Source organism: Thunnus albacares, chromosome 6 (genome assembly GCF_914725855.1).
Source record: "Thunnus albacares chromosome 6, fThuAlb1.1, whole genome shotgun sequence".
NCBI classification, from domain to species: domain Eukaryota; kingdom Metazoa; phylum Chordata; class Actinopteri; order Scombriformes; family Scombridae; genus Thunnus; species Thunnus albacares.
The window spans coordinates 8,234,157-8,248,775 of record NC_058111.1 but is presented as its reverse complement, the minus strand read 5'-3'; the positions used below and the strand labels follow the sequence as shown (position 1 = coordinate 8,248,775).

General features: G+C 36.1%; 1 protein-coding gene across 6 annotated transcripts in view; it reads right to left on the bottom strand.

The window, feature by feature from the left end:
* Window positions 1-14,619, bottom strand: part of cntn5 (contactin 5) — a 108,638-nt gene that overhangs the window by 32,304 nt on the left and 61,715 nt on the right. For all 6 annotated transcript variants that reach the window (XM_044354354.1, XM_044354357.1, XM_044354355.1 and 3 more), the window contains exons 6-8: window positions 13,299-13,394; window positions 9,486-9,689; window positions 4,493-4,595 (exon numbers count right to left, since the gene is read on the bottom strand). In XM_044354354.1, coding sequence (XP_044210289.1) covers window positions 4,493-4,595; window positions 9,486-9,689; window positions 13,299-13,394 — 403 coding nt within the window. The remainder of the gene's footprint in view (window positions 1-4,492; window positions 4,596-9,485; window positions 9,690-13,298; window positions 13,395-14,619) is intronic.

Sequence of the window (14,619 nt, the reverse complement as noted above, 5' to 3'; positions counted from 1 at the left end):
ACAGATACCAGATGTTCTTCTGCAGTTAAGTAGTGACATACCACGATGCTTATTTAATGTTCGTTCTGCTCTACATATGAATCATTGACCTTTTGACCCCTTATGATATATTTACTGTACCGAATGATCCACACATAGGATCAGGGACCATATTCAAATCAGGTTATTACAACAGCCAGAGAGAATTTTATGATTAGTGTTCGAGCGTTGCCATCTATCCCTGTTTATTCATGGATTTCCCTATAGATCCTTATGATAGATGACTTGCACATGCAGAAAGCGAATGTCTTACTATGCGCTATTAGTAGCACTCTTGTATGACAACTAGATTTGACAGGTCTCTGAAAGATGGAAATGTGACACCATACCTCCAGTGAACCCATCAATCATTTAGCCAAGATGGAAATGTTACATCCTGAGCTTTTTTATCTGTACTAAATTCACAAGGACATTGAAGTGCTCTTGGCTGCAATGGACTTGAATTAGGATTCAGAGCATGTTTTGTATTAAACAAAGTGTTCTTTTTTCATTGTGGACAGGAGTTTTATGTCACATACCAAATTTGGGGAAAAAGTCCTGTCACCTGTCAAGATCCAAGGATTGAAAAAATATTGATGCAGTATTTTTGAAAAATGTGGATTAGCATAGCAGTCTTTTTTAGACACAACATACAGTACATGATGATAATATGACACATTCATACTGTAGACAGTCACAATATTCACTCTTTACTTGACATTTATTTGACATTCATTCCAGTTGGTACCTGAAAAAAATAGAAAAGTATAATTTCACCCTGTAGTTATACATTGATCCAGCCATCAGAAGTCATTGTCACCACTAGTATCTAGTGATCTGCAGTGCGGATATCTATACAGTTCAATAGGATCAACTACAAATATCTACCCATACAGTATGAGAACCAGGGGCAAAATGTGGGGCCATGGGTAAATCAAAGATCTGTGGTGTAATGTGGGTTCACTTGCATTTTCATTTTAATATACCTGCGGGGTGTTAGAACATAAACACATTCTAACAATAGGCATAGATACTGAATCAGTACTCATGAATATGGTATGAAGTTGTTATGAAGCACTTCCTTATATTGTATGATATTGAATGAGAATTTTGCTCCAACTAAACTCTTGACTAGCCAGAGAACAGAGCAAATCTATAGAGACCTTGAGGGGCTGGAGCATGAGGGTGAATCTTCCTGAGTCCGTGGCAGGATTTCTCTTTGGAGGTTGAATTATGAGCACTAGGTATGTACGTGTTCACAGGACTGGGGGCAGGCAGAAGGGAATAGGCTTACTCAGCTCAGAAATGAGAAACTCTGCCTGTCACTGTCTTTGTATGAAACTGTTGGCATAAACTCCTGAACTCTGAAGCTCTGGTCATGTACATTTTATCACAGTGTACAAACTGAGTATTTCATACCCTTACATTGTGAATGTATTACACACTGGAGTTTATGTAAGGTGTTACAATTTTCAATTGAAGAATGTGCCCGTAGCGAGTTCTGTAGATTACATCTTAATTAGCATTTCACACAATTGCTGTGCCCTCATCTGGACTTGTTCTGTACTAAAAGTTCAAAATTAAATCTAAAAACCAAAATGTAGTGGAGGATTGATTTGCATTAGACTATTAAGATCTACATATTATCCCACCACTTAGCTCATTTGTTAAGCTTTCAATTTCTCGATACCTTTGGGAAATTCTACACCGTTTTTTTTAAAATGAGCACCTATTCAGATGAAACACAAAGCCACACTTTACAGGTATGATCTAGGCAAAAACAGCTGTCTTTCAAAAACATTAACCAAGAGTGTAAAATCTATTGTTATTAAGAGGCACTTTCTGTTGCAACTGAAAATGTGGTCCTTGTGGCCCTGTATAGCTCAATGAGTAGAGAAACTGCTAGGGTTTCAAGAGTTTGATTCCCTCTGGGGTCACTGAAACTAAAAGTATCTCACACTACTCTAAGGCAATTTGGATGAAAGCTTCTACCACATGCCGCATATTATATTTTAAGTGGAAATGAGTGGGAGAATGTGTAACCCATCAAATGTACAAGGTTTTTTGAACTACAATGAACCTTATACTTCACTGTCCCTTTAAATAAAAACAGCTACCAGCACTGCATATTCCACAGTTTCTTGTAAATCACACTGTGAAGCCAATTTTTTCATTAATTTTCTTATTTTTGTAAATCTATAGGTAGTATATCATAATCTATAGTTGGTTATAATCATTCATAGTAGCTAACCCGATACATTATTTATTAAACTGGCTGCTATTGCTTAAATGAACCGAATACAAGCTGAATCATAACTGTCTTGCACAACCCAAATTTATATGATAATATTACATATCACCTCTATTTAAAATACAATTTATTTTCAGTATACTGGACACTGTTAAACAGCCAGTGTATATTATGTTTATGTAACAGAAGCAAGCATGAATCTAACTTTTTTGTCACAGATATTCATCCAGAAAACATCCACTAAGCCTGGCTGCTGGACGCCAGACAACCCAGTAAACTATAGTGGTTTAGATGATGACAATGAGCAGTGCCATATTTTGTTTTGAACCGAGCGCTACTGTGTATTTGGTTTACAACACTGCTTAAAGAATGAACTAATTGCCTGTTAAGTAATTTTGGTCTACGCCTATATAATCCTGTTGAGCCTTGTCGGGCCACACATCATTTGTGAGCTGGCTTTGTGACCACTGCTAATGAAGGCAGTAACTGCAATAAACTGAGCTGGATTGTTATTGGCCTTTGAATATAATTGGAAGTTTTGTTCACATGAAAGACATGATAAGCCCATTTGGAAAGTGCTAATGAAGCCCTTTTCCAGCCAAAGTTGTTCTTGGTTTTATTTATCTATTTATGTATATGAAGTAACCAGAAACACAGTTGATGCTCCACAAAATAAATACCAGTTTTTATCCCACAGAAACAGAGAATCCACCTAATCATGAGTTATAAAACCATAATTAATAATCAGTCTTGCAGACATTACTAAATATATAACACCATTACAAGGTAATAGAATGCTAAGCTATTTACAGTTAAAGAGGACTATGTTTTTTATTGATCTCTTTTTCATTTTCATTGTCTCATTGTTCTCTTTGCCCTTGACTGGGACCTATAAAGTACTGTCACTGGTAAATATCACGACAGACAATCACATCAAGGAGCTATGGCATTCACACACAAAGAGCTATTCTGTCTCGTCTTAGCCAATGGTGCCATCATGCATATTGATCAACAGGAAAACAGAACTCATTTTAACTTCATTTTCAGTGCTATATAAAGGCTGCCATTTCTTAATAGGGTGCATTGATAAATCATTCATCTCTACGTAAAAGGGTAAGTCGCTGGAATCACTGTCTGACTGAAAGCCATCATGCACAAATTACTTTATTGAGGGAAGCACAGGGCAAGGACTCAAGCTGCTTGGCTGTTCTACAAGCACCCAAAAAAACTCCTGCCCGGTTTGAAAGGGAAAAGTAAGGGTGTGATATTATAATGCAGTGTCTATATATTTAGAAAATGACTTGCCATAATGTGGATAATTAATTGAAATCAAGGTAAACAATTATGAGGTTCTTAGTCATCTTAGATTAGAGATTGTTTGCACTTAAGATGGCAGTCAAGCAATGAATAATTCATGCTGAATAATTATAAACAAAATGGAGTAGGGATGATGAAAGATTATGTTTTGCAATGGAAATGATATCTTGTAATGTTTAATACCGCTTCAACTTTGCTTTGGAAAAGAACATATAGAAAATGTTTCTGAATCATTTTTGATTTGAAAGTTAAATTTTTACAAATAAATGCGACTTCCTTTTTGGTCTTTCCTGCCCATAGTTTAACCATTCCAGTTATTTTAATACGAGACTCAATTTCAAAAAAATATTTTTAATTTAAAAAGGTAACACATTTGCAAAGCATGAAACCAGAAGAGCCAACTTTATTAACTGTGTTTTTTATTTTAGTCTCTGTGGACACAAGTGTGCTTTCCCTCCTGGCAGACAACTATTACAATTTCATTTTTTTATTTTTTTTTTTCATAGACATAACCTTGGCTTTCTACATTCATAACACACCCTGAAAGCACCCAGGAAACACAGATACATTAGGGCTCTCAATTATGAGAACACATGGGTCCCTAGGGGAGAATTCCCTATTCAGTCTTCCCCCATGCACTAACATGCCATCTAACAGTAGAGCTACTATGCTATACTTCTCTACACTCACTTAACATCCTGCCTGAAGACAAGATATGCCTGGTTCCCATTCAGGTAATGGAATAATATAATTTAAAGGAGAGAGAAAAACACAAGGAGAATTATCTAAAGGATCTCTTAGCAACAGAGCGGTTATAGGCTGTAGTTTACTGTTCCTGGTGATTAATATGATACTGCTGTAATAAGCAACAATCTATATTTGTGCAATATGTCCTTGTTTACTTACTTCCCCAGAGCAAAGCACTCCAGTCTGACAGTGACTCCCTTGGCAGCCAGAACAGATGTAGGAAAATGCACTTCAATTTTGGGCTCATATTCACCCATGACACCTGGAAAAGGTTAAGAAAGAAGAATTGCAGATATTAAAACCAAGCAGATTGAAAAAGCCACTTACCACCATTTCCCATCATCCTCATCCTCTTACATTTTTACTTGCAGAGACTGGACACAGTGATTTCGAAAATAATCAGGATGCCCACTTCCTATTGCCCTGGTACCTGCTTTGAGTATGCAAACAACAACTGTGGAACAAAATTTGGCAGCGAATTTAACTTTCCTGAGGATTCCTGGTGCTTTGGCCTCTCATGATAAACACGATACATTAAATCATGCAGTGTTCAGTTGAGGGTCTGCACATTATGCACACCATCTGGCATATCTTTCAACTATCCACCTTCATTTTACACACTGTTTATTAATAGGGCTGGTAATACTGTTTTAGATCAAATACAGAGCATGCACCTGAATAATCATATTTTTGATCTCTACAAAACATTGTGGTTTTGAGTAAAACATACAAGATTAGCCAAGTTGATATGTTCTTTATTCTGCAGGTAGCATGTTATCATCTATGCACAACAACAATGTCTACTGTGCAAGAAATGGTAAAATAGGCCATGGTCTCAGAAAACAAACCATTAAGATGATGTACTAACAAATATACACCAATGACAACAGGGAAAAATAGTGTATTATCCTTAAGAATTAGTAATCCACTCTACAGTTCGTAAATACATTGCAAAGGGCACAAGAGATAACGTGTTATCAGTCTTGCTAAGTGCCACTATAACTAACACCTCCACTCTAAGTCATAGCCAGAGGACATGTTTTCTTTGTTTATTCATCTGTATGTTAAGGTGGTCATTTATAATTCACCCATTTGTCAGGATGATATGTCAGATGGCACTGAGCAAATTTGGAGTAACAAACGAAAACACCTTCATCTGGGATCTAATTACTACTATCTGTCTTTTTAAATGGAAGTCTGTGATATGAATATTATATGAGCGTTTTACTCTTTACAGAGGAATGCACACACAATCATTACATATGAACGCCATCAATGGACACACTGTTAACCCCAGCACCTTCATGACAATCACAATAAAACATATCAGACTGTATGCAGTGCTGCTCCAGGTGCATTATAACGTACATGATCAGTAAGACAAATGACCGGCATGACATTTGAGAAACCATAATTACACCTCCTACGTGTACCTGACACTTTTTATGTGATAAAATGAATGCTGCAAAGACAGAGTAGGGTTATTGAATTGTGGCCCACTATGTATGGAAAATGAGTTTTATGATATTTGTTCCAAAGAACTTTTCAATTTCAATCTCATTCTCAACATTTATGGCTCCAAAGCAGCCCTTCACATGTAATGAATTTGCAATATTTCATTGGTTCATGCCATGGTATATTTAATATCATATAAATTCAGCCTCAGTGGCTGGACTTGATAGAATTGAAAGAAATAATGTCTAGGCTTGGTGTGCTAAAACATTACCGGCCCTCATTTGTAGTGTCACTCTATATCTTATGTTCCAATTTCATTTATTAATCACATCGAAATCACATTTTTCTGTTGTGCTTTGTTCTTTTGCGAACCAATTTTTACAGTATGAGGCCATTCCTAAAACTTTTTCAATGCTTTTAGCATAGTAAGTGTTTCTTTGTCTCCGTTATCCTGTCCTGTCCAGATCTGTTATCGATTGATGTTTTAGTACAACTCCCAGAAGCACTGGTAACACAGTCCCCCTGTTTATCATTTATAAGCAGTATATAAACATCTAATAAATGGTCTATAACACATATATATATACAATATAATTATAAGCAGATATAAGGACATTTTCAAGTGTTTATTAATGTGCAGGATTGGTATAACTTATGAGGGCAGTATACACCATCTATTGAATGTGTATACTGCTTAAAAATGCTTAATAGGGAACTTATAGTTAGGTGTTAGTGAAGCATTAATACTAGAATAATTTTGAATCTAAGTAAAAATAATAAATACATTGTAAAATGGTGACACATAACTTAAAACAGACAGATTTTGTAACAAAGTCCTTAGACCTGCATGAAAATTTTAAATCCAAAACTTAAATTTCCCTTTTATTGTAAATGTAGAACAATGTATTCAGATTTTCTCATGTAAAAGTACAATTTTGTTTGGTTTACAAACAACTACCTCTTACTTTCTCTATACACTTGAATTGTTCCTGCCAATTTCTGCACAGCCGGACTGGTAATAAATGGATTGTTACACCCATAATGTAGAAAAAGTCCACCCTTGAGGTTACTGATCCTCACCTATACCAGCAACACCAGCAGTGAAATATTCTACACAAAAAACATAATAAAACAAAATGGTACTTTCTTAACAGCAGAATGTGCACATTCAGGGTAAAGTGCAATGATTTGTTTTGACTACACAACAAAAAATATGTTGGTTAGTAAAAAAAAAACCATGCTGACATCCAATATGGCTATGGGCCTATGGTCTTCAATAATAATAATAATAATTCAGAAGACACGCACATGTGGAGATGATGTGCCCCCAAACATTATGTTTCACTGATATTACTGTCATTGTGGCGAGAGAAAATGTCTTATGACAACAATAACACCCCCAGTGCTGCAGTCCAACTGGACGCTTTACCACTGTAAGTAAAAATAATGGTTAAAGGTCCAATCTGTAATTTTTTTGACAGTTTAAAATTGAATTGTAGATGGATAAATTCCAATGTTGTTTGTTTCTCCACTCATCATAACTAACATCTGCCAGTTTCACTCCTGTACTTACCAACATTACTGATTCAAATAAAGTTTAAAAATCAATAACTTAGATTAAGTTACTATTAAGTATTACTACATGTATAAAATGTCACTCAGTTTAAGAATGATAACAGCTTGTACCTTTATAGTTCTAAGTTATCACTCACAATTTCCATTATAAGTTTATAAGAAAAAAGACAAATAAACTACAAAAGCAATGGCTCCTCTTAACTGTCAAATAAATAATCAGACATTCTGGCAGGTTTACAATGATCTGTAATTTACAGGATAGCTTATGTTAAAACAAGCCAAAAACTGCATCACTATAAACAAAACTGTGCATGATAAATATAGTAAACATGATAGGTTATGGTAAACTAGAATGTAGCTTTGCAATGCTATTATAAATCTCAGGTTAAAACTTCTGGTTTTCATCTTTGATTTTTACTTCAAATAATTAAAAAAAAAACTCACAATTTGATTCCAACAGTTTAAAACCTCTCTGAAGCTCAATTGTGAAGCTCTATCACACATATTCACTTACAAGTTACTGCTATACATATACATTCTTTTTACACCAAACAGGCAAATCAAAGAGAGAATCTTTCTGCAATGTACTGTTACTTTACTGTTGTCTGTTTAAAAACAGTGCATTAGTCCAGAGTTCAGAGCTTAGCCCCGCTCTGCTCAAGGTGGATTGCAAACTGACGATCGATGACTTCCAACAGGGTATAATAGAGCCCAGATGCTTGTTTTGATTGAGAGAGTCAGGGTTGGAGCTGACAGTGGTGAGCCACACACGGATCCAGCTTGAACTGTGTAATAATCACTCACTTTTACTGAGGCACAGATTGCGGCGTCTGATTGGTCAGACTCCAATGACTGAGGGGTGCACACAGCATGGGAACATTTGGGTGTCTGCTGTGAGATGTGCCAATGTAATTTTCAGCATTTTAGACCAAAATTCATATTATAGATGGCTGCTGAACATCATGAGATTTGCAAGGGATGCCAAGACATTCTTTGGCATAATGGACCTACAGCTGTAGAGACTTAATTCGGCCATGTTGTTCTGCAGGTGAGAGTGCTGTCCTTCAGCCCATGTACCATAGCTACATATCACAATACGGATGCTGCAAAATTGACTGCTTTTCCACCACTCATGGTTGCAAAAATAACAACAAACAAAAAAAGACCATTTCTGTTTCTTTTATCCAACCATGAACCATACTAAAATGCTTATAGCAGACTGACCATAATGCACTTCTGACTGTATTTCACATCTCAATTAATAAGAGACACAAACCAATTTAGCATGGTTATGTGCTAAGTATTATGTATGCCTCTGAGGACCATTTCAGACAAGGTTATACAAATACAGAGTAAAAATCTTGCTGGAAGGGATGTAATCCTTAAGAGGTAAATTTGTGTTGCAACATTTGGAACAAACCTGGTTCCTAAACACAAAGGCCCTTTCACAGCTTCACTGGGGATGTAATCTCAGTGGTTCTTTGAAACCTTGACAATGACAAGCACTTGTGTGAAGTGATGGACGTTTCTCTGTGTAGTCAGATGTAAAAAGCCTGTAGGTGAAATCCACACCTGAATCCAACAAACAGCTCCACAGCATGGCTCCTGAGAGGCTAGTATAAAAGAGCGAAATCCCATCCACAGCAAGGGCCATTGATTCAGTTAATTTTATGCTGGAAAATGATTTCCCTGATGGCTAGTTTCACCAAAGCACATTGTGAGTGAAGAAGGCTCCCCACACTAATGTTAAAGCATTGCTCACTATCTATTTACAGTGTGTATGGAATTCATAACGCCCTCCACTAACATGAGGCTCAGCAGAACGCAGACCGCCCCACTTTTATTAACCTATCTGATCTGAAAAAAAATCTCCAAATGCATTATGATACAATAAAATGCACCAGCAGAAGATTTTCATCTGTGCTAAACAGGTTCAGAGGGAGGAAGCCCTGTAATAGATCTAAAAAAAAAAAAAAAACTCTAAAAAACCCAAACGTTTTTACACTTTCAATACTTTGTGTGTGGTTTATTCATTGAAATCCATTAGATTTGTCTGGCCTGGGCATTCATACAAATCAGTAGCTATCATGTGTGAGAGGTGCTATAAATCTGAGAGCCTCACCGTCTTTTTTCAGTGTTAGAGGTGTTGGAGGGCTCAGGACCCGTGCATTTGTCACCGTGTTTTTCACCAGACAGATGTAACTTCCAACGTCAGAAGGTTGCACCTTTGAGATGTACAAGTTTCCAGTGTCTTGGGAGATGAAGCGCCGACTGTCTTCAGCAACAAATGAGGGGAACTCATTAAACACCCAGCTGTAGATTATCTCTGTAAAAGCAAGAGGAGAAGATACAGATTAGAAAAATGCAGAGCCTATTCTTCTGTCTATTTTGACTTACTCTACATGTTTGTAACAGCCCTCTATGCACTCTTTCGAAATTCCTGTGTGTTAAAAAGCTAATTATAGTGGGATGTTTCTGCACATCTACATCTCTGGTAAACCTCAGACAACTCCATAAGTATTATTCTTAATAGTCAATACTTGTAGAACAGTAATAAATGGTAAATACACTTCATGCAGAAGAGTACAGGAAGTATTATATTTTGACTGGATTGTTGACTACAGTAAGTTTGTGGCAAAGTATGACAAATAATTACTGAAGCACAAAAAAGGTTCATGCGGTCTCATTACGTGAAAGAGCAAGAATATACTATAAAAAAGGTGCATCTGATCCCACATAAAGACTACTGCTACGCTCTGAGTTAGAATTTGTTACAGCCTGTATAGGTATCAGTATAATATTGTATATACTACATCAGTCAAAAAAGAACAAACACTAAGAAAATTATTAATCACAGATAGTATGGCACAACACTGATAATGCCCCACTTGCTATCCACTTCTGAATAACTATTTAACAGAAATAATTTAAAAAAAATAATAAAAAAAAAATGAGCATGGGATTTGCACAGCAACAAAGCCTCAGCATGCTCATCAGCATAAAATGACTGCTAGACAAAGTCTAGGAAAATAATATAGAGGCCTCTATGGATGAAAAATAACAATTTAACAGGACCTTAATGAGCATGTTATTTGCAGCGAGGTTATTTTAATTAATTGGTGATAACATCAGAAAGGTAAAACTGGCATATAATAACTGAGATTTCAGAGTGGACTAATTCTAGTGAGCTTGGTTGAGTATGTGCATGCCTTTGTGCATGCATATGTGTGAAGGGTCATTACATAACACGGGCAGTCTTCTGTTATCTAGTGGATGAACCAAATCCAACAAGACAGGGCACTGAAAAGGACTTTTCTGTCTTTATAGCTAATATTCTCAGAAAAAATGATCAATATTTGTTTGTATGTTGAATCTTTTAGATTTTATTCATGTGTTTTATATTTTTCATTTTTTAGATTCCAGTCAATATGCAGTCAGGTAGGGTAAAACTCCCTATCCCTGGCAGCATGCTGATATACAAATAAAATTGCAAAAAAAAAAAATAGAAATATTGCAGATTTGGTATGAACAAATCGTGACTCTGCAGGAAAAAACAGCCAGACATGGTTGTTAAAGTGACTCTTAATAGGAATGAGTGGATAATAAAATGGATGGATGAAGATATAGTAGAGCATATAGTAGAACATATAGTAGTAGTATATAAGAGCATGCTGTTTGCTTTGTGTCTGTTGTGCATAGTTCTACACAGCCACATCCATCATTATATTAAAAAAGATGACTGTCAAACGCAGGGACAAATTAATCTATTCAGTGTTGCAAAACATTATTTCCACAACTCTTCTGCATTTGCATCCAATGGCTATATTATTTTCTTTACATTATCACTTTCCTCTTGGTAAATAATGAACTACCTGTTGTTTCAAATCAGTTCGACACTTAATGTTAGCTTAAAGTTAGTGGCTGCAAAAAGGCAGAAAGCTGAATCGAATACAAGTCAATTTTCAATTATTATATATATCATATTAATTTGCAAAGTAAACATTATTGGGGAGCGGGATGAAGGATTGGGAACACAGTTATCCAAACTGGACAACAACTGCAGGTACAACACAAACTACTGTACACCAACTGTACTCTATAAAATAGAGAATGGCAACATACCTTTCATTCAAAGGTCATCATACTTTTTAGCTTTATAAAAATAAAACACTATTTACCAAAGACATGCGTAAAAACTGATCACTAGCGCTAAAAGCCATAAAATGGAAAATAATAAACTTTTCACATCTCAGTGATTCCAAATTATTTTCACTCATGAGACCTATCTAATTTAAGTGGCATTTTAATGTCTTTGAATCCTCCCACAACCCATTTAACCCAAACATTGTTTAACACTCCCTATGCGATATGAATTTCAATTGTGATACGCTCTGACTCACCAAGGCATTCATCACGCCAGGAAATTTTGGAGATCATTTACATTTCATGTCTGCAATGTTGAAGAAATTATAATTTTATCTGTATTGTGTATTAGAGCATAATCTGTATATGTGAAAAACAAGCATCAAAATAAAGGCTCAACAGCCTGTTCAGGGTTGGCCTGCCACTAACCAATTTCTGACAATATAATAATCTATACTGTATGTGACAAAGCTGGCTCAAGCAACATATTCTGATTGTGGTATGCTTATTATATCACCACATAATACAAGCCAAAAATAAACATTGTTGTAGTAGCTAAGAGGCACATTTCTGTAGCCTTAGTAGAGTGACTGATTAAAAATATTTTTTTTGTTAAAACAATAATTGGTTTAACCAAGGTTGCCCTATTATTTACTTTTTATCTCACTGTTGTGTGACATTTACATTTGTTCCACAGAAATACAGATAAAGGGCATAAAAAATCCAATTTCTTTAAAGTTTCAATGAGTGACTGACTATTTACTGTATATAATATGCTCTGTATTGATCCACTTAATCAATCTAATACAAGCAATATAACATGTGGGTCACAGTATGTCATCATGACTGAAACCTGCATCCGGCAGCAAGACTGTAACAAACCTTAAATGACAGAAAGTCACTACTGAAATTATGCTGCTCTAACCCCATAACATCATCTCCAGTGCTTGATTCTAGTGTTATGTCAATCACACTTTTAGCAATTGAAAAGAAAACCTTGGTTAGGCTGAATGAAGAAAAGAAAGCATGCACATGTATGTGGACTGATATGTAAATGCAGTGTGAAAAAATAAACACACCTGGAGCAAAGGTAACACCTGTACTGTGACTAATGAGGCGCTTTAAGGATGAGAGGATGAGATTCATCCCTACTACACTTTAATCTGACAATCAGTAAGCATCATTAATCAATTAATTGTGTCTTTTTTTTGTCAGCTATTATGGTCGCTGATTCTACAGTTGCTATCATGTCATGCAAAATGGCATCCAGAAGCAGTAACGGGTGCTGAGGAGCACTCGGCAAACATTCCCACGGGTGCAGTGCAGTGGTGCGACAGAGCTGATGCACACAGAAAGCCTGGATGATTCATGGCTCACATAAGAGCTTACATTAGAGGACAACTGCAGAGAGGGATATTCAAGATATGCTATTAAAAAGCGGTGCCTATGCTATGCCTATGTGAAATAATTGGCTGTGTAACATTTCTTTTCATTTCTAATGATCCAGCAAATTTGATCTCTGAGAATCTGTGTTCTGGCTCTGTTTTCTCTCATTTTAACAGCATGGATGGATGGATAGGAAAATGGACGGGTACAAAAACTAACCATCAAAATAAGAGCAATAAATAAATAAATAAAATGAACAATCATTCACCTTGGCACGGCAATAACAACATTACTTGTTGTCACAGGAATTGTGATGAATAATAATGAGTCTACTGACAATCCAAAAGGTAGTGGAGAGAGGAAAATACGTTTTCTTCTAGTTGTACCCAAAGGTCTAAGCTCTTACCTGGAGAATGAGGTGGGGGGGTACACATAAGTACCACACCTTGGCCTTCACGCACAGAAACCCCTCCTCTGGTCTTCCCACTGAATGCACCGATATCTGGAATAGCATGCAAAGAAAATCTTTTTTCAGCAACACAGTCAAATAGAACAAAATGATTTGGAAACCTTTTGAGAGGGTTAGAAAAATATTTTAACCCCGCAGCCAGCCTTGATTCTCCAAATCATTATATGATTGTCTGCAGAGTGGTTAATCTCATCAATGATTAAGCAATGGTTCAGGTTAAGCAAATTAAAGTATGTGATTAAGTGGGGCTGCCACTAAACCCCAATGATTTGATGTATCAGTCGAGAGTCAACTCATATTTTGTCAGTCAAATCACCGTATACGTTGACACAACTAGCAAAAGGCAGTAACACAGGGTGACAGACTGTAAACTTTTACATAGTCTTGTCTCAAAATTACCTAAACAGATAATTGATGGAAATAGAGTGGGATGATAGAAACGGAGGACAGTGTGATACAGATCAAAGCAACTCCATTTCCTGCACTGATTCTGAGACTCTCAGGTCCAGTGTTGAATGCATTGAAGTTGGCTAAACTGCTTTTGAACCAGATGCAGACTGGTGTGGCATTTTCACATCAAAGATGATGAACAATGGCATTAAAATGTGAGTTTTACAGATGAAACATTGGATTCATGTTGGCTGTTAAGGGTGTATGGGGTGGCTGCTTTGCAGGTGTGCTGGACTTTATTATAACTGGGTGGAGGCATGAATAACATTTCTTATAATCGCTGGGAGGCTGTATAGAAGAAAGAAACATTAGTATAAAAAAAACATTAGGGGATATATAGATGTGTGTGTGTGTGTGTGTGTATACAGTACATTATTATTAGGTCTCCGGCATTTGCGTCACCCTTAAATGACACACATTTTGCACTAAATTCATTGGATGAATATCATGTACTGCAGAAAGGAAGAGATGACCAGAACAGGAAGACAAGGCAACCCTAGAAGTTGTTGATCATCACATCGATAAACTAAGCTGCTGTTGACTTTAAAATTACAGTCTTTGTATAAGTTTAAGATGCTCTTAATTATTGCTGAATGAATTAAGTATAGATGTTTTTACAACATTTGTAGAGCTGTTATGCTGTTTGGAAGAATCAGCTCTGATCATTAAATATTTGCTGAAGATATGGAATCCAATCATTGTTAGATTAAATTACCCCTAATTTAGTATTTATTTTTCCCTTCATCTTCATTATTTTCAATGAACTATCATGCACTTTTTGTTTTTTCCTGGTTATTTTTCTATGCAA